This window comes from Dreissena polymorpha, chromosome 11 (assembly GCF_020536995.1).
Source record: "Dreissena polymorpha isolate Duluth1 chromosome 11, UMN_Dpol_1.0, whole genome shotgun sequence".
Lineage (NCBI taxonomy): Eukaryota > Metazoa > Mollusca > Bivalvia > Myida > Dreissenidae > Dreissena > Dreissena polymorpha.
The window spans coordinates 33,681,030-33,703,249 of record NC_068365.1 but is presented as its reverse complement, the minus strand read 5'-3'; the positions used below and the strand labels follow the sequence as shown (position 1 = coordinate 33,703,249).

Here is a 22,220-nt window from a genome sequence, read left to right as displayed (position 1 = left end):
AAATGTGGATCTAGTTCGTGCAAATGACTAGGTCAGCAGGCCAAGAACCATGTTACCAAGATAAAGGTCATATTTATGACTTAATATTGATGAAACTAAGTATGTATATTTATATTTAGATTGTCTTGGTTCAGTTCGAATTTGTGTGTCCAAAGGCGAAGTCACCAGGGAAATTTCTTATAAAAACGTTGCGATCCCCTTTAGAGGCTACATTTATAATTCAGTCTTTACTTGGTTAATTTTTTTATCTTGATAATACCTAGGCCAGATTCGAATGTGCGTCACTTGCGTCTAGAAACTTTGTACCCACGTCCAATCTGTTTAACATCTTATCAGTCTAACGGACAAATTTTGGCTCAAGCTTCATGAACATTTATAAGATTCTTCTGGGTCAGATGAGTCTAAACCAGGTCGCTAGGTGAAATCTTAAATAGTCTTCTTATTATTCTAGGGCCACATTTATGAATATAATATCTTGATAAAGTTTGGTCAGAATGTTGTTATCTTGATCATACGAAGTCCATGTTTGCATTTTTGTCTTATGAGGTCAAACACTAGATCATCTGGTTAAGTCTTCTACAACTGGTGTCCTTAAAATCAAGCGAGTGTTTTCGAGCCATTGTGGTCCACATGTTTAAAAAGTCCCAGAATATAAAAGCAATGTTCAAATTGTTACTTACCATATTTCTTAAAAATAAAATACAAATGAACAAATAGTAGCTTCTTATATTACAAAAATGCGGAACAATTTTGGGTTGGGTTGTCCTTTTGTCTGTTTTCATTTGAAACATCTGTGGGCAACATTTTGCTGCAAATAATCTTGCCGATGAAAGGTATCTTGCTTTTACTTTTGACGGCAATTATATTTGTGTGTACAATAAAAAGGTTTGAACATTAAGCTTTACATATTAGAAACATGTTAAACATGCTAGTAAATTGATTCAAAGAAATCACAGTGTATTTGTCATAAGTTTCATTATGATTATTAATAATCGAGTAAGATTCACACCGTTGTTTTTGTTACCTGAAAATTGGCGTATCGCGCAATTTGAAAGTCAGTATGCTAAAAGAATGTTTCTTAGGTGCGTAAGCATTACTTGCTAGGCAATATTTTCAAAAAGGTAAATAAAAAAACATTAACATTGCGATGATAATTGCAATTATCTATTGCAAAGACAATAACACTACAATCACAAATTCACAAATACAACATTTGACTTTATAAAGGCAAATTATATATAATCTGCGATATTTGATAATGCCTCGTCGTAGAATTACGACTATAAGCGATTTGACATTAAAAAAAATACCGCTAACTATAGATTTTATTTATTTATTATTTGTATCATATAAAAATTAATTGACGTAAGGCATTTTTTTTCTATAGGTTGATATACCATAAGGAAGATTATATCAACCAAAATATTTAAAAAGCTCTATGTATTGGATCTCCAGAGGGAGGAAATTATTAAAACTTCATTCATTTACTCTTTTATTAAATATTTCGGCCAAAGGCCTTCTGCAGTAAACGATTATTAAGACAACTTTACATAGCGTTTTCCTCTGTTGATCATAACGGAAGAAAAAACAAATACTGAAGAAGGCCTTTGGCCGAAATATTTAATAAAAGATATTTAATAAGGAATTAAAGAAATTTAAAAGGGAAAATGGAAAGATTTGTTTGTCGTCACTAACATAGAGAAATAAAATGCATACTCATGCATAGCATCAATTATTTTGAAACTTTCTTTATACTACTATTTACAAATATACAAATGAAAGGTGAATATAAAGACAAAATTGCAGTTTTTCAAATTATGGGCGTTGGAGATATATCTACCATTACGCCATATACTTTTATGTAGAAGAGTATGTTCATGCATTTTAACATGTAAACAATTACGTTCATACGAAAAGCCCGATCTTTAAATGTCAGATCAGAAGAACAATCACACACTAGGTATGGAAAGTCGACTGTCGGTTTGTTCTATTTTTTGCGTTGCGTGCATGAAAAGAAATACCTATTTAATAATTGACAATTACTAAAGTTGAAAACTTTCGTCGTTGTTAATAAAGATGATGCATACAAAGTAACATTCATCTGAAATCGCCTTTTTGATAATAATATACTCAATTTAAGCGGTACAACTTTTCTTATTCTGTTTACAAACTTATTGTCATATTTGTATTTATTTTAAACGTTCATGCGTTTTTTGTAAAATAACAGTTCCAATATGCATAGCTCGAACCAAAACCTAACAAAAACGATGTTCATGACCTCGCGGAAATAATAATATACATGTTTATAACATTAATACTCAAATATAAAAATGTTTACATAACTCACAGCATGAGCCATAATATCCGCCCGGACAATCACAGCTGCTGAAACCAGATGTAAAGTCTTTATTTTATGATCCACCATGCAAGCAAAACGTGTTACAGTGTTGACATTCAAATAAATCATCATCAAAATCACATGCTCTTTGGCATTTCTGTATCAAAGTTGTTTCATTTAGTGTACAACATTCGTATCTTGTTCGTGTTGGTATGCCGCCGCCACATGTTCTGCTACAAGAACTCCATTTCTCCCACGATCGTTCTTCACAATGAACTGTTGTGATGCTATTACGCAGAACACGTACATAAAGACAAAGACAAACTTTCATTGACATTCGCCAATGGATTCATTAACCGAAATTCGATTCAATTTGACATCAACAATAAACGCATGCGAAATGAAATACATTACTAACTTCTCATTAGCTCGTCGGTCAAACTTAAATACATCATATGTGTTCACTAAGTATTCCATATATAGGCTGGGTTGATAATGTGGTTTAGCTTTCGAATGTCTGTAAACCAATTTGATCAAGTATAAACATAAAGAACATTTTTTTACGTAAACAATTTCAATACGCTATGATTTTATCAGCCACTACCGACAAGCGGATATTGACTTCTTATACAAAACATGATGCCGCCATTGAAAAGTAGCCCACAATTTATCCGCTCAGCTGTTTGTATGGCGGCGTTTGACAGAAGGTGGAAATCTTAACACTTAAATAGTATTATTGAATGAAATGTATAATTTTCTATATTATTATTCCATTTACACAATAGTTCGTGTAAACAGTATTTAATCCAGAATTATTATTTGATAACATTATTTATCAGTAACATGTCATACACGTAATTTTGTAATCTGCGAGGCTTGCAGTGTTTTCAAGTATATAAGTTATAATTAATATTTCCAAAGATTACGAAGCTTTAATGCATTCATTTCATCGCATGCAAATTTGCATAACTACAAATCCTCGTACTATAATCATCGTCGCATATGTTTCAATGAATACAGTAGCTTAGGTTTGATAAAGTGCCTGTCAATATCAACCTTATTGTTATTGAAATATGGTACATAACAGAATTACATTACTAAGTTCATGTAAATGTATTTAATAACTTTATTGTAATAAGGGTACATACATTTGAGTTTTAAACCACACTATACCCATACTTAAATCTTGAAGACAATCTTGAAAGAAAACAATTATGGTACTTGTGACAGAACAGAAAATAACATACATAAGCAGGCAAATGGAACTTCTTGCTCCGATTGAACAATTTTAACAATCTCTTTTTTTATTTACGATGTGACATTAACTATGACTAAACGCCCGATTAGTGTTAACAACAGATTTGCTGTCTTTGTTAAGAGTGGAGCGACTCAATAGTTCTTCATTCACGCGTGCTTCTTTGCAAGCTGCGTCTTACAGACTGGGTGTACCTCCTTTCAGTTGTGTTATGCATAGCTTTCTTGTAGCCAGCAGAGTTATCATTGTTTCACAAGTTCTCTATAAATGTAGCTTATAATTACTATGAAGCTTCTTCTTCAAATTTAGAAATATTATTCAGATTTTTGAACTGCTACACATATATTAGTATATTTAGATAAACGCCTTTTCTAAAGAATATCGCAGATTAAAACACAATTAAGAACCTGCACATAAAGGCAAACATGAATTCAATAAGATAGAGTTGAATCCTCTTGAGTCTGAACAACACATCATGTGTGTAAGGCAGCCATGTCTGTGTGCATATGTTTTTAGTGGTGCAAGGCCTTTGACATTAAGTTCTGATAATGTCTTTATCAATCCCTTTACAGTTTTGTTATTGTGTTTCATGTAGAAATTGTTGAGGCCGATTGAAAGAGTCATGAATTTGTCATACAGTCGTTAGCCAGTTCAATAACTGTTGTTACCGCCCCTGAAAATTACCCCCCTTTACTGCTCTTCGCTGAGGAGGTAAATCATCAATTTCCGGTGGTTAGCAAATTATTGCGCAATTGACGACTTATCGAATCTAGAACACAAATCAACAGAGAAGAAACGGAATTACTGCTGTATTTGCAGTAATTTTCGGGGAAAATTAGTAGATGGGAAACAAGTGAGGTTGCATAGATTTCCAGCCGACGAAAAAGTAAGAAAACTATGGATCAAAAGACTGAAAACTGTCAGCACTGGCTTCGTTTTGAAGATCAAGAACGATCGGCTGTGTTTAGCACATTTTGTCGATGGGGTCTACAACAGCAAGAACCAAATTCCCAGTATCTTCATGGTGAACAACAAGCAGAAGATCTTTAAAACATCGGAGGTATGTGAATTCTTATTCGTCAAATTGTTTTTACTTTCAGTGACCAGACTGATGGTTATTAAAGGGACTATGTCTATCAAAAATTCATTCTATGAGAAACCTGCTTTATTTCAATAAATTATGTAATTATTTGGGAATTTAAAAACAAAGATATGTTATGTTTGAAAAAAATAGGGACTAAACTATTTTGTCAAATATTCATGAATTTATATGAAATGTGTAAAAAACTTATTATACACATATTTGAATTTAAATTCAAATAAAAGATAAGAATAACATGTGTCGAAAATGCGAAATAAGGTAGATGTTTAATTCTGAAATCAAAAACAACTGTACAGGCAAATTGGCCAGCATGTATATCATGCATGTACAATGTGAATCTATATTGAGTTTAACAGTTCATTTAAAATTCTTGCAGCGGTATCGATTTATACGACACACAACCACTAACTAAAAAGACAAATGCTTCGGTTATTGTAGGAAAATATCCACGAAATATCTTCGTCGCAATTGGGGCATTATTTTGTATTTGCTGCATTTTATGAAATTCTTCTTTAATGTATCATTTTTCTTGCCTATTGTGTGTTATTATAACATATTTGCATCAATATACATGTATTACAATTTAACACATATAAAAATTGTATAATCTCTCTTTAAATAGTTCTGTTTTGAATAACATTCAAAATTTCTGAATCAAAATCTTAATCATGTAAAAAAGGTTTTGCTAGTTTAATACTCTTTTAAATGTTATTGCTTTTTTAAAAAGGGGGCAGACCAAAACGGTCACAAGTAAGATTGGCCGCAGTGTGTATAAAACCGACATCAGTAACATGCTTTTTGCTTTCGCAAGTGTTTAAAATAGATGGAACACTAGGATAACAAAATTTACTATGTATTTTGTTCTGCTGCACTGTAAGCATTATGTGTTTTCATTAAGTTCTGGTATAAATCACACACGAACTAACAATAATTTGACATTCAACACATAGAAGATTAGAAGAAATAAAGATACATTAATATTGAATGCTTTTTTGAAATTCTAAGCATGAAATAATTTTTTGTACTTATATTTATATTTTAAGGTTGAGGAAGAAAGTTACACAACAGAGGCATCTGCAATCCTGCAAGAAAACGAAGATAGCCGGGAGAGTGATTGCTATGAAAACACTTCCCTGAACTCCTGTTTTGTGTCAGAGCATGTGTCAGTTCAAATGCATGACTATATAACTAGTTCTGTGAAGGAAACATGTACTGTGACACAGACTCTACCAAAGCTTATACAAACTGATTGGATCATGTGTGACATGGCTACACAGACAGATCTCAGCTTATCATTGTTCCAAAAACTGACATGTGACACATCTTCACAGACTGATATGAATAACTGAAGTATTGAAAAAGACATTGGGATTCAGTGCAACAAACCGGAATTGGTAGCTGAAGATATTGTAAGTGACGACATGTGTATGTTTTACACCGGCTTGCCAAACAAGGAAGTTTTCAATGCAATATTTAGCGAACTGGACGATGCAGAGGAAAGAACCAACCGATCAGGAAATGGGGAGAACAAGGGACGGCCTAGAACGCTTCGACTGGTGGATGAATTTTTGCTAGTTCTGATGCGCTTGAGACTTGGTTTGCTTTTAGAAGACTTGGCGTACAGATTCCGCATTTCAAAAGCAACCTGCAGTAACATTAATAAGCAGTGGATCATGTATCTAAGTGTGAAATTGGCATCAATGATACCATGGATATCTAGAAGATTTATAAGAGAGAATATGCCAGCTAAATTTAAGAAGTATCCAAACTGCAGAGTAATAATAGACTGTACAGAATTTTACACGCAAAATCCACAATCATTGGCTGCCAAAACATTACTGTACTCACACTACAAATCACACATGACATGGAAGGCCTTAATAGGAATAAGTCCCACTGGTGTGATAACATTTGTATCAGATTTGTGGAGTGGTGGTATAAGTGACAAACAAATCACTATTAAAAGTGCTCTGCTGGAACTCTGTGAGGCTGGAGATGCAGTTATGGCGGACAAAGGATTCTTAATATCAGACTTGACAACCCCAAGGGGGCTACACCTAATAATTCCACCCATGAAATTCCAGCGCTTTAATCGCCGACAGGTGGAAGAAACAAGAATCGCAAATCTTCGCATAGATGTGGAACGTGCCATGGAATGATTAAAGAATTTCCGCATACTTCAAGGGGTTATGCCGATAACAATGTCTAAACAAGCATCGCATATACTCAAGATATGTGCTGCCTTGTCAAACGTTCACCCTCCCTTGATACAGGATAACTAAATGCGAAATTATGTAATGGCATGTGTAAAAATCTGAATTAAATGACTTAAATGCTTTGACAAAGTTATAAAGTTCATAAACACTTGCTTTACTATTGCAACTTTTTTAATTCTTTGATTTAGTTCTTTATGAAGGGATGTTTCAAGGGATTAAATTCTAAATTGTGTGAAAACTTTAAGGAGCATATCAACAGTTTAACAGCAAGTATTCAAAAACGAACACAAAGTCATTTTAATAAAAATCAAGGAACAACACTTAATTAAATCTTATAGTTTTTTAAATGTATTACTTTCAGAAAATAAAATACAGTTTCTAGCTGTTGATATCCCCTTAAGACAATAAAACAATGATTATTCAAATTAATTGGTTGTAAAGTCATAAGTTTTATCAAATTAAAAAGAAATGAATTAACCCTTTACCACTTTAATAGATACATATTTTGACGCATTTGTACTCCCTTAGAAAGTTACATTTAATTAAAGACCTTTCTTACTAGATTCAAGTTTTCAAGTCTTCATTTCCAACCCTTAGATACTGATGAACAGCAAACAACATAAAACTTGAACAGACTGCGAGTTACTCGCAGGCTGTTCTGGTATTTTGCTGTTTGCACATAGCGATTTTATCTTTGCTTCTGAGTGGGAATGGGTTAAAGAGGTATTCTAATCATGCTTGTGATATTTCGCAGCATTTCATTGTGCGTTTGAATATTTAACGCGCTATATTTGTTTTGTTAATTTATTTGTTGTTGCTTGCATTGATAATGAATAAAGATACAAGTACCATTCTTTGGATATTTTGTGATTAGGCTCTAACAAAAAGTTATGTGTTTCATGCAATTAAAGATATCTGTGCTAAGCTGGGATTTTTGTTATGAGTTTAACTTAAATTATTATAAGTGCTTTTATGGAATGCTACATTTCAAGACTCAACCTGGCAAAACCTGCGTGAAACACATACTTTTTTTTATTTGGCCATCTGTGTATGCTATCAGGTTAAAACCTTATGATATAAAGATGAATGTTGTATTCACGCAAGATAAAAGCGCACATACGGAGACACCAACTTTTATTTCCAGCATTTAAAAACAAAATCTAAACAACACATTATGTGTTGAAAACATACATAGAAATCAGAATATATTTAATAAATGGACCTCATTATATTCAAATGACTTTAAGAATGAATGATCAATTGTCTTATTTACTGTCTTTAAGTTTCATCAAATTCAACTCTTGGTGTCACAAGCAATATGAATTCAATGAATGAATCAATCCATTCACACAGTTTGATGATTCACATTATCGGTCGAAGAATCCATTCACACAAGTTCCTTTCCGCGTTTAATACGCTCCGTAAAGAATTCTGGAACAACATAGTGTTCGTAAAACAAATTCAACTTTGATGACATTTCTTTCCAGAAACTAGCATCAACATAATGTCCTTTCAATGTCCAAACAAAGAAGTCACACCAATGTCGTCCAGTCAATGCCATCTGACCTTGGATTTGGTAATAAAAAGAATGTGTCTTTTTTAATGAAATCTTTCCTTTGAGCACAGAACAACAAAAGGATTTGTCTTGACAGGCCTCATAAACAGAACTTACAGAAGCATTCCTATGTTTGTATGGACATTTAATTTCCAAAACACCACACCTGTCCTGGCATTTCTCACAACAGTCCACAACACCATCAGGACTTGTCCCTAAATGTGGGTGATCTACATTAATAACAAGTCCAGATCCAAAAACCTTCAATCCAGGATGTGATGTATGAATGATATTCTGGTAAATTCGACGTGCTGCTGCTTCATGGTTTCTCCCCCACCTTGTAGCTTCAGTATCAAATGAAGAATAGTCCATGATGTTCTTTATGATAATGTCAGGTTTTGTATCCACTCTCTTCTTGCATACAGTCCCAAACATAAATCTTGCAATGCGCCCCATCCTAGCTTCCATCCATGTGTCGTTCTTGCTTTGACCTTTTGTCATTTTTTCTATTCGTACACAGTCCTCGCTTGTTATATGTAATGATGACATATGGTTTCGGAACGCTTCTTTACAGACTGGGTTCTCTATGCTTACACTGTCACGATACATATATGGAACTGTATGCAAATTTGGGAGTTTTAAATCCTCTGCTTGTTGCACAATTTCTTTTCCAGTCTCCATACTTAGAAGCAATGCTGCATTCGGGGCACAGCTCTTTAATTTAAGACATTGCGAATGAAGATTCAGCGGTTTTACACGGTCCATTGTACATGTATTCAGTTGTTGCTTGTGTTTGGGTTCACGTTCAGTAGTATTTTCTTCATATTTAATTTTTTTTGAAAGTAATGTTTTGCGACTTCTGAGGACTGAGTTTTCGTTTCCGAGGCCTATTCCACTTACATGGTTTTGAGGTTGATGCTCCTGTTCCATCTTTCCGTTTATCTGTAATGTCAACTAATGCATATAGCAGCGCTGCCACATGGTTGCATGATTCGCCCTCTCTGAAATGAAATTAAACATAATTTTTATTATCAATTTCATACTTTTCTCTAACTCTTGTCAATTGAAAAAATTAAATCATCACATGTAAACGTCAGTGGCCAGATAGTTGCATTTAAAACAACATATCTCAGGTTATATCAAAGTTTCAAATAAATATAGTTCCCATCTACATGAACATGTAAGTTGTAACTTGTTTCATAAAACTTTTAAATGTTTAAAGCATTGTGTAACAAAGATGTATTTTATTCAAACTACATGGGTATACATATGTTTTTGAATCTCAAATCTTAATGGTTTTTACATGAATCTGATAGTCTTACTCTATCCTAGTTCTTACCCAGCAGTGCATTTGCAGCCAGCAGCATGAACCATTCCTGACATCTTAGCCAGACAGACCCAAGCATCGTAATTTTTTTTTTGTTATTGTCTGTTGGAAGGGATGGTATAACCTTTGCTCGGACATAGCAATGTGAACACTCTTGGGTAATCTGGTGGTATCGTACACTGTGAACATGTCTGTCTTCGTAAAACACTTCCGCTTTCAATTGACGCTTGGCATTCCTATTTTCCTTGTCATGAGTCCTTGATTTGCTTAATACCAAATAGTTATACAAGTCCTCTTTACGAAAATTTGGAACATTATCTAAATTCTCATCCCAGCATTCTTTTATATCCGACGGTGTGGGTAATTTCTCTCCGAGCGGCGTTGTAAACAATTGACATTGACGAACATCATGATCGACGTTGTCCGAGATTTCAATCTCTTTTAGCGTCCTCTTTCCTAATTTCAAGAGCCCCCTGGCTCTTTTGATCAATTCAGGTCGATTTCCTGATACATTTTCGCCTCGATCTTTCAGATATAATCGTAATTCACGCACTGATAACCGTTCAAAAACTATGTCACACTCTACTTCATTGTTCGTCGCCATCTTGGAATTCTTTGCTAACCGGAAGTTGAATCAATTTAAGAACGACAACTCATCAGGGGAGGCTAATCACTTATTGAACTGGGCAATATATTTGGAAATCCCGAATAGCTAATTCAAGTCTGTGTGTCAGAAGTTTTTATATTAAGGAACTCCTCGCTTACTTCCGTGTGAAGAAGAGCGGCAAATGCAGATTTGATGGTTTCAGCTCCGTCAGAGCACAGTTCTACAAATAAACTTGTTGATATGCACAATATTCGATTTTTATAGACAACACAACAAATATTTTTTTGTCTGTTCTAAGATCCATCAATTAAGATATTTTGACAGCGGTTTTTAACCGAAGTAGAATCGTCAGTTTTCTTAAATTCACCGCTAATATAAAATTCTAAAAAATAAGTGAACTTCATTTCCCTTTGGTCGAAATAAGTTTTGCTTACCCCGCCAAACTTTTAGCTTTCGCAGAATTTTCTTTCGAGCTGTTTGTCTTCATATTTAAACCACTGTTGCGTCTTCTTCATTTCTTCAAAATCATGTGAAGCCGCCCGTTTTCGCCGGGAGAATCGCACGCACCTTTGTAATATCTAAAATCTGCTTAAGACGGCCTCAACCGATCAGGGCCTCGATAAATTACGACCATTGTTCTTTATTCCTGGAGATCGACATGTTGTTTTAACTTAATAATCAAATTATAATAGACCGTCATGGATTCGAACCGTAATAACCCGCGTTCGTCAGATAATAACGATGCAAAAAATGGACCATTCAGTTTCCCGCGGATAATTCCGTTAGCAACAATTTTGCGTTGGTACGGTAAAACCCGTGAATCCAGAGATTAAGATCTAATCTCTGAACTCTGATCTCTAATCTCATTTTAATCTAATGGAATTAACGCTCTTTTGAATGAAGACAATTAACTTGAAACTATAAAAAGAGTCGTCATAGAATGTACCTCATTATTTTAACAGACAATGGATCCTTATTTTGGTCCAACATACCGGGCCTTGCAATATTTTACAGGACATATCCGTCTGTCCGGCAATGTTCGGCAGAGACAGAACTTGTGCATATCACATTTTATTTTTTAAATCTTTTTGTTTATAAACACGTTTAACTTTTTCAATTATTCTTTTTATCCTCTGCAATTCACCTGTTAATCCTCGTCGCAAATAAATCGTTTCATGACTCTTAAAGAGATAGCTATATAAAGACCAACGATGGCTTTGTTGTTTACGTTTATTCTGATTAACAACTCAAACACAACTAACTATGAGAAAGGTTTGCATGGTCATATATGTACACATTTATTTATTTACTGCGTGGGCGTGTCTAGTTAGCAGTTTATTGAATGTTAAGCATAGAGTATGTTAATACTACCAAACTGTTGCATAATTGACAATGGGTACGCGATTCAACATTAGTTCCTTAAAACTGACTGTAACGTAACGCATCTGATCTCAGTGGTCTTGGGGAATGATATGTTAACATTCCAACCAATACTCATTCATTTGCTACATTCCTAAGTTACCATATTGCTATTTTCTCTGTGAAAGTGTTTAATGTTCCTTTAGAAGGTTTCGATGTGAGTGTCGTCATTTAACATATAAGTTCACGTTTAATATGTTTCTTTATGGTATATGATTAATGCTATAGACATGACAATCAAAAGCACAAAGTTTGCTTCACAAATTCGACAATTGTTTGTATTTGCTGGATTTGATGAGTTTGCTTCACAAATTCGACAATTGGTTGTATTTGCTGGATTTGATGTCACAAATTTAATTCTCCCTTCTGTGTCCGCATACACTGGAGTGTGTTTTGCAAGATATGTTTTGAATACATCAACATCAAGCGAATCTGAAATAATAATTATTTATACATACATTTCGTCTTAGATATAATATTTGGGAAGAATATAAACTCAATGATTTTAAAACGAGAGACAAAAGACTGTTCTAAACCTGTAATAATATCATATTGGAGTCATAAATATGAAATAAATAAGTTAGTTGCTTAGGTCCAACAATTAGGCAATCCATACATGATAAATGACATTGTCTTAACTAATTTATTGTATGTGTGGTTATTTATTGCATTATTTGTTTCCATTCACATTATTTATGCATGTGTATTTAGTATGTACCATTAAACAGCACGCAATTTTCCCAACTTACAATGTTTAATACATTTCCAACATGACACTCAGTAATTAGTATATACCATCACGTATGAACTTAGTAAATACCATAATGTATAAACTTAGTACATTCCATCATATATGTACACAGCATGTGCCGTCAGTATGCACTAAGTATATACTATTATTTATGCACTTTGTATATACCATCAGATATGCACTTAGTATATACCAGCATGTATGCGATTAGTATAGACCATCGTGTATGCACATAGTATATACCATCATGTATGCACTAAGTATATAACAGCATGAACAAACTTAGTATATGCCATCATGTCTTCACTTAGCATATATAGCAATATATGTCCTTAGTATATACCATTATGTATGCACTTAGTATATACCAGCATGTACGTACTTAATTTATACTATCAAGTATGAAGAAAAACTCATCAATATCATCATACGTACTAATAGTCTTTTGTTCTACGAGATTGTCGCTGATCATGCTGAACCCGTCCCCGCCTTTGATCGTGAAATCCACCATAAGAATGCTGTAGATCAGGTCATCGTTCAGGGGTTCGTACGCTGGAACTGTACAGTTGAGACATCGCATCTCAAGGGAGACTACTCGTTGCCCAGGTGGTCTCGATAGGTCGTACGTAACATGCGCCCCTGACAAAAACGTGCACATCTTTCATAATTGCTAGTGTATGTTATTTCGTATGTTATTCCCATATATTTCGTGAAATATCATTAGTTAAGCATTCATCTAATGTATCGTTGATAACAATTTAATGTGACCCAGTGTTCGAAGTAGAGACATTTATGAAGACAAATACAAGTACATTGGATTGGTGTTTAAAGAAAATGTACAACACAACTTAAAAACTTCCCTACAAGTTTTCTTCCTTGGGGATCTACATAATACTTAAGTGAGAAAAAAGTAAAACATATAAATAATTATATACACTACCACGATACCTGACATTTGAAAGAAAGCGCCGGGCCTGTCATGTATGTCGTAGTTTGCCACGGAGTGTTCAAAGGCCTGGCGAAGGTGAATGCCCTTCAACTTGATCATATCTACGTTGTTACCAAACGGCATAACGGAAAGGACCTGGCCCATGGATATGTCGCCTAGATACAATAAAAAGCATAACCACCGAAAGGCATGAAGGTAAAAACAAGCCCCGTGAATATGTAAACTAGTTAATATACAGCACAATAACATAAAGGCAAAACGGACGCGATCTGATCCATGGATATTTCATATAGAACACTACAAATCAGAAATCTTAAAGGTTTAGCCTTTCAGATGCATATGCCACATACCTTGCATATTTCAATAATCAAAAGCCATAATGCTCAGGACCTGGATAAGTGGATATTTCACTTATAAAGGACACACCACAACAACCAGAAGGCTTAAAGATCATAAACTGTCACATGAACATATATATGACACTTGATAACGAAACATATTGAATTACGGTCATAAACTGCCCCATTGATATGTAACTTAGACCATATATAATGGGCAGCGCCTGGACATGTCAAAATAGAATGATTACCATACTACCAAAGGGAAAACAGTCAAAGCATATCCACTGACATGATCAGGTGATTTGCATGTACGATCACATTAAGCAAATGCATAACAGTGAGTGCATATCCCATTATCATATACTCTGAAATTATATTCCCTTAAATAACCAAACGAAAAATGATGTAGTTTTATGATGGTAAACTGATATGTCTCCTTTATTGTTAGTACAAACCACAATAACAGCACGACAAGACGCTCAGGACTTCAACCAAAGATGTGACTTATTGTCAGTACCTGGCCCATAGAATGAATTGAAACAATGCTATGTAAATATGGCGTAAAATGGAAACTACATTTGATTGTACAGAATATATAGTACACCTAAGTACCAAAGTGGTCAAACATTTTGGGTGTACTGACAAATATGTGTATTATTATGTTGAGTATTATTGATAATACCTATAGTGAAAGGGTGATTAATATTTTGAATACAATATTAAGAAGAAACAAATATATTTTCTTTAATATTGCGGTGGTGTCATAGAACTAAAAATACCAACTATAATGGAATTTTCTCCAAACGACTAAGAAGCCTGATTTTCCCACGAACTATGACACCGTGCGTTAGGATGTGCATTTTTCATAATATAACAGATGCCACCGGAATGTAAATACATATGCGTATCCAAAGCGATAAATCGGGGTAAAGTAAACACATTCTGTAAGACTTGCTAATGCCAGGCTCATACCAATCTCTGTTGAAGCGCGCACGCCTCCTCCTGAAAATAGTGCGATAGGTGCCAATGCCCAGGTCTCGTTTGACTCCCGTTTGTCAATGTGGTACTCAACCATACCGTCAGCAATCATGTTTCCTGCAAGGGATAATACAATTTTAATGTACAATTTCAAATTCAGTTTTTAACCTATATATTTATTATGGCATTTCTATCAAAAGTATGACATTTTCAAACTATGCACAAAGTAACATGCATTTAAAAGTAAAATGTTGAAATATGTTGACCGAACTTTTGTGTGATTTTAGCATTTAAGGGGCAACCGAGGCATAAATACATTGAGAGATAAATTTGACTCGAAAATCTATCTAAACAATTTATATTATGATTCACGGAACATCGCAATGATCTATGATTGTCGATAAGATATCGATGCTCTATAATAAAATACTTTTTATGTTTTTACGTTCTAAAACCGAAATATACCAACGTTGACAAAGCAACCGTGTAGAACATTACTATTCGCAATGACGCATACCATCCACTTTATTAATCTGTGTTATACCTGAATTGCATTCTCTCAGACGACATTGAATGGGGTCGCCCTCTAGTTTTACCACTGTACGACCAACTATCTGTTTTTTTATTTCGTCCAGAGGCTTCTTCATCGCTTGAATAATTGCTTCAGTCTCATTATCTGTTTAGAAAATATTAGTTGTCCTTGAATCAGATAAACAAAGTAATAAGCTGGGCATCAATTACGATTACGAAATGCACTTATCTTATTATTGGTTCAAACTATACTTTCAGCTGCTGGAAATTGCTGAACAATTAATGAATCTTTATATTTTCGAGTGCTTTTCCTCGCCTAAGTAACCATCCAAATAAATGTAATGAGAAGTTCAATGTACTTCCTAGCAAAGCATTCACGTACGAAAGTGTCGTCTGAAATGTATCAGATTTTGCCTACGCTTTAACTGGTAAGTATGACAATCATATTAACAAAAACAACATGTTACACATCTTACCCTTAGGCATTTCTGGACGAAGCAGAACTGGGTTCCCGGACCAATTCTTTACATCAAGGTGATCATCAAATGTGACATTGATGAATCCCATATACTTCCCCCATGCATACGCTTGTACCACGAGCACCTTACGACCACTGCTCTGGGTTATCACCGTCGGGTATTCCCCCTCTACAGTCTCCGTATAATCCTTCGGAGGCGTGCCTGTCAATACGTGGACGTGGCTCATTTAGACCAATGTGCTCGTTTTATTGCCGCAACGCATCTGAATGCGCTCATTTGCAGAATTAAAGCATAAGAAAAATGTCAAATTGTTTCAAAACATGCACAATTGTTTTTCTCATTTAATTACAAATGACAATCTGTTAGTATATATTTGTAAAATACAACTGCAAATGGATCTACTGACTTCCCAACGACACGTGAGGGATGTTTAAACTTACAAAGAATAAAACAATACTTTTTATGATAGTTGCACATATTTAAAACATAACTGTTATGAGAATTGCAGTTTTTGGATAATCGATGTAAGTTAATTGTCTATACGACTAAATGAAACGATATATTTGTAATTGAAATATATTTAATACCCCGTTGTGTGTGTTACTGAATATTTTACCCCATTTTGTGTGTGACTGTATGTTTATATTGTATACGCATCTGTTTATAATTGTTTATAATTTCCAGGATTCTCACAAATATTTTTTTAATTTCCGGTACACAATAAAGAAGTTGTAATTATTTTACCATGATACAAAAATGTATGCGAATGTCCGCCGACAATGACGTCAATGTCTTCAACTTCCGCTGCAATTTTCTTGTCCATCCCGTAGCCCGCGTGACTCAAGCCGATAATCACGTCAACTCCGCTTGCTTTAAGTTGTTTTGAATACTTCTTTGCAGTTTCCACCTCGTCTAGAAATTTTACCGTGGTTCCTGTGAATAAGAGATACTTTTTAGTAATGGCTTTATTCAATTCAGTCACGTTTGAATCTATTCAGAAACTTGATACTCAAATCAACTTTTTATTTTGGTGTTCAGTGCTATCTGCAATTTGCTTTATCCTGTTTAAAATTGTGCCACGCATCACTACGTCGATCGTTTACTATACGTATAATAAGGCGCCCCCTGGGTGCCAAAAGGTGCCATGTGAAAGTGAATTTAGAAGACACATGGTATCTTTTTGTACCAATGGGAAGATAAACCGATCGTCATACAATAGTTCGACCTCCGTTATTAATATTAATACAAACAACGTATGCACAATATCTAATCACAAACCTGCGTTTGATATAAATGCCGTGTCCTTGGTAATAAAACCGATGATGCCAACCTTGACCCCATTCAAGGTAAGTATCCTTGTCGCGTTGTATAGACCACGTAGTCTTGGCTCGTTGGTATAATCAATGTTTGCGTCTAACACAGGCACTGACAAATTTTGCAGGTATGGTACCAGTCCCTCTATGCCCAAGTCGAATTCATGGTTTCCAAGACACTAAACAGATCACGGTTTTCATAGCAATTATCTTGTTTAGACGTTGGATTTCTACAATGCATTACATTGTGTGATAAGGACCGTAAATAATTATGAGTTTTATTATTACTTTGTACACATTTGATAATACTAAATGTAGTGTTGCGCTTGAAAGACCTGTTATAACTAGGAAATTATATGGAAATATAATAATTTATGTCTCTGTTCACTTTGGTGATGTAAGTACATATTATTAAATAGCTAATTTAAAAGAAACATAACATTCTTTGTTGAGTTTAATTAACATATTCCGTCATATGAGACTGTATGTTTAATTCGCGAATTTTCGGTATACATACAGTCACAAACAATCAATCAATGAATAAATGCGATTAAATTGATCGACACTGTAAAAAGAAACAATCAATGCATGGTCCAGGTCGGTCAGCAAACCAGTTCTTTTATGAACCATGGCTGTACTATGACCTATATGCCGTACGTGAGTATTTAAATCAATGTATATACCGATCACGCTGTTCCAATGTTATGCACGATCATCTACTCACAACAGCGTCGTAGTTCTCCTTGTTGACGAATATAGAGGCCGCTCTGCCTTTGTATTGGTTAAACCACAGGGTGCCGGTAAACCTGTCTCCGGCGTCCAACACCAGCGTTCTGTTACCATAGCGACGACGCGCATCTGCAACATATAGTATCATAAACATACTGTTGTGCTGTAAACGGGGTAGCGTATTATAATATATGTATGTGGATTTGCCCATGAACGTTCGCTCCTTACTGCGAAATGTTGAAATCAGAAAGTACTTAATTATTGCTAATGTGAAGAAAATTTATCAACATATTTATTACACAAGGTCTTATGTACCTCGGTATTGTAGTGCAGTGTTGTAGACACTATCTGAATTACCGCCATTTGTAGACAAATTACATGTCTGTGTATCTGACCCTTTCGTTAATCGTCGTTGTCTAAACTCAATATATACTCCCCACTTAGCAATGCACAAGTAGTCGCTGAATGAAGACACATGTACTGAATTATATCTAGGGCATTCAAAGCTTTAACTGATAAGTCGTATTCTTATTATTTGAAAACCATGTTTGGAGAGACGCATGATTTTGTAGCTATGCATCCAATAAAATTTGATAACGAATATATTTAACGTTAAGGATCAAACGTGATGTATCATATCATCTACTCCTTGTAACAGCTGAAATCACTAAATGAATACGCATATGGGTATAACTCATTAATAATGCAGGTATTGTGTTGACAAAGAAGCTGCCAAACACTATTTTTTTACCATTGAATTTCAATAACACGCTTTCTGTAAAAAACAAACAGTTCAGGAAGAAATGTGTTGTTTAAAAAGTAGCTATCTAACTAAAAAATGAGTAGCATTGCACATGCGCTTTAGTGTCGTGGGAATGTTTATTCATTTTGTATTGACATTAACCCATTCATGCCTAGCGTCCTGAAAAAAAGGACATTGCAAACAGCGTAAACCCAGATGAGACGCCGCATGATGCGGCGTCTCATCTGGGTCTACGCTGTTTGCCTAAACGAATTTCCGTAAGAATTGTTCTAAATATAGAAATAAATATACTAGACATCCCTAATTTTGGAAATAAATTGATCCAACTTAGAAGGATGGGAGAGTCCACTAGGCATAAATGGGTTAATACTTAGTCCATTAGTATCACGTGTACATGCATTCATTGTATAGTGCATCGAACACAACCTAAGTAAATAAAAAATCATAAACTGCTTATGCTAACTATTTAACTTTGATAAGTGATAAATACATATATACATACTTAAGTAAACATATGAAGTATTCGTATAAGATCTGTGTAATTAATTATTTCGATATTAAGATGATTTTTATTTATATGAATCGTAAATAGGGACATGTTCAAAGTTTGAAAAAATAGATTTTCTATAACAAATTGTCATAGATTAACAGAAAAAATCTCTCCGGGCTTAGAAATATGTTAATATGTAACTATTAATCATCAGCGAGTGCTTCGCATGTTAGCAGTAGAAGCTGTGTTGTCTATGTTGCAATTTTATAGACCGTGCTCTGTGAAAAGGGGGTTTATTGCATATGCGTAAAGTGTCGTCTCAGATTAGCATGTGCAGTACGCAAAGGTTAATAAGGGACGACACTTTCCGCTTTTATGGTATTTTTTGTTTAAAGAAAGTATCTTCTTAACTATATTGCAGTTTATATCGGAAAGTGTCGTGACTGCGGACTGCACGGGCTAATCCTGGACGACATTTTACGCACGTACAGTAAACCCTCTTTTCACAGAGCACGTGGTATGTATTAAATTATGTTTATTTTTCCTTTAATATCCGAACATTCGTATTCATGATCACAGCATACTGATATTCAAATTTACATTTTCGTTTTCTAACATGTTTGTGTGTATTTAAAAGTGAAGTAAAGTCGATAATTAAATAGTGACGATTGGTACCTTTAATGAATACATATAGCATATGTCTGATGGCCCGCTACATTTACTTTCGATATTGAGTTTTCATATAACTTTATTGTAAAACAAACATTAAATGAGTTTATATGCGGCAAGAATTAATTGTCGTTCAGTGTTTAAATAATTGCATATAATAAAAAATGTTTAAATCATTTGAAGGCCAGCTAAATTAACATATGCCTCCCCCCCCCCAAACAACTTGACTTTTGAACTAGTGACCTGACAATCAGTAGGGGTCATCTGCCAGTCATGATCAATGTACCTATGAAGTTTCATGATCCTAGGCCTAAGCATTCTTGAGTTATCATCCGGAAACCATTTGGTGAACGGACCGACCGACGGACCGACATGTGCAAAACAATATACCCTCTCTTCTTCGAAGGGGGACATAAAAATGATATATACTGTTCTATTTATTGACGTTTATATGCCTACAACTATCTATGTTTAATTCTTATCAAGATAAAGTAAACTCAAAGAGCGAACATCGTATTTTAATTTGCCATGCACACAATATAGTTTTGATGATTTGCGTGTTTTGCTGTTTAACAAGTTAACAACAAATTGTGTCCCTTATACACATACAAATCCTTGAAAAAAACAATAGCGGATTAAAAATAACAAACGAAACATCAATCTAACATAAAAAGATAAATGTATTAATGGACACACTTTTATCTATATTCCAATAAGTAGTGCAGTAGCTTAAGTAAATTTTGTTCCGTTTGTTCAAAAAAGGGGACATGAATGTACTCTACAGATACTGGAAAAAACATATAATCGAAAGGCCACTTCTACCTTGGATTTGTTGTACAATAGCATTATTTCTAAATACGCATTATAAGTTTCTTTCATTAACTAAGAAGAACTGTTTTCTGAATAGGTTTAACCTAATTATAGTTTTAATTCATTATAATGTGATAAATATTTCAAATTTCTTAATAAGTCTTTTTTTGATCGTGTAATAAATGAACATTGATAAAATGCAAATAGACACAATACAATGTTTGTCTTTTGAAATGGAGATAATTAATAAACGAATAAGCTTCGTTTTCTACGCATAACTTGATTGAAAAACGCTTACTGATGACGATGTATTAAACCTGTAATATTGATGAGTAGGAATTAAATAATGATACCTGTTTGGACTCATCTTTGAGACCGATCATGAGCATATACAACTTTAATTATGCGTTTACACTGATTTTGACCGTATATTATCTATACTTGTATAAACAAAATAAACGCTTACGCGATCGTCATATTTTTTAAATACAAATAAAGGCCTGACTTACAGATTACAAACAAAGCGATGACAAACCATGTATTAATTCATTTGTAATTTTAAAATACTTTTTTTAACGTAGGACGCAAGAGGAACGAATCTTAACATTTATACTGTTTGACATGAATACATTAAAAATGAACACAACACCTTTTAAACACACGATGTACGATAAATGATTGTTTCGTTCTGTCGCGTACATACCTTTTATGAACGCGTTTCTTCTGGCTTCGCCTCCATAGCAAGAGTTAGCGGCCGCCTGTGCGGGGGAACATTCGCCTGAATGCGAGTTGACCTCGTCAAAATGTGCATGCACGTCGTTATTGTGAACAATGGTAAGCTGAAAATCTTCGGCCGATGCTTGAATGACCATTGCAATAAATGATGCACATATAAGTAAAATCCTCATGTTTGAAAATATAATATTAAGCTCTGTGTAATTTAAATAATTTGTATTTAGACACAAGTGCCAAGCAAAGATGTAACTATATCCAGTTAGCGGCCATTAACAGCTCTGATTATAACACGAGATAGTGTATAAACGTCGTGCCCTGTGATAAACGCGTTATCCAGTGCGAATGTCCAGATGGTAAAGACTGTAGTTGCTCATATGTAACCTGTGGTACACACTTCTCTGTGCCCTTGATTGGATGGATGGATTGGCGTTGAAAAAATGCACGCTTCAGCAGCTAAAAACAATGAGAATTTGATTGAATTATATTTTTATCCAACAAAAACAATTTGAAATGAAAGTTTTACATCCGTGTATGGTTATGTTTCTCGCGAATGTTTACTCACTAAATACGGTATCTTAAGCGAGCGCTACTGACCACATCCCAAAATATTCATACGTAGTATGCTTACCTACGTAGATATTTAATTTAAAGTTACTGACCTTAATCATAATAGCCAACTTTATAGCGAGCGTACAATGAATTTAAAGCAGTTTATCTGTCCGAAGGAATCTATTTCTCACTGATACGGAAACAACTCTAATTTCATTTAAACTTCTACGCTGTTTTAAAGGGATCTTTTCACGCTTTGGTAAATTGACAAAATTGAAAAAAGTTGTTTCAGATTCGCAAATTTTCGTTTTAGT

At 34.4% G+C, this 22,220-nt stretch overlaps 2 protein-coding genes across 2 annotated transcripts; both read right to left on the bottom strand.

Annotated features, from left to right (window-relative positions):
* Positions 1–8,298: 8,298 nt before the first annotated feature.
* LOC127849747 (uncharacterized) lies at positions 8,299–9,521 on the bottom strand. The gene has a single exon (XM_052382496.1). The coding sequence runs from the start codon at positions 9,394–9,396 to the stop codon at positions 8,299–8,301; it is 1,098 nt and encodes a 365-aa protein (XP_052238456.1). The 5' UTR covers positions 9,397–9,521.
* Positions 9,522–11,616: 2,095 nt separating this feature from the next.
* LOC127851399 (snake venom 5'-nucleotidase-like) lies at positions 11,617–22,139 on the bottom strand. Its single transcript, XM_052385163.1, has 11 exons — positions 22,017–22,139; positions 21,326–21,810; positions 17,886–18,019; positions 17,127–17,340; positions 16,593–16,781; positions 15,846–16,049; positions 15,383–15,514; positions 14,833–14,955; positions 13,519–13,674; positions 13,006–13,209; positions 11,617–12,251 (listed from the first exon to the last, which is right to left on the bottom strand). Exons 2-11 carry the CDS (start codon positions 21,528–21,530, stop codon positions 12,010–12,012), a joined length of 1,803 nt encoding a protein of 600 aa, XP_052241123.1. The 5' UTR covers positions 21,531–21,810; positions 22,017–22,139; the 3' UTR covers positions 11,617–12,009.
* Positions 22,140–22,220: the final 81 nt, after the last annotated feature.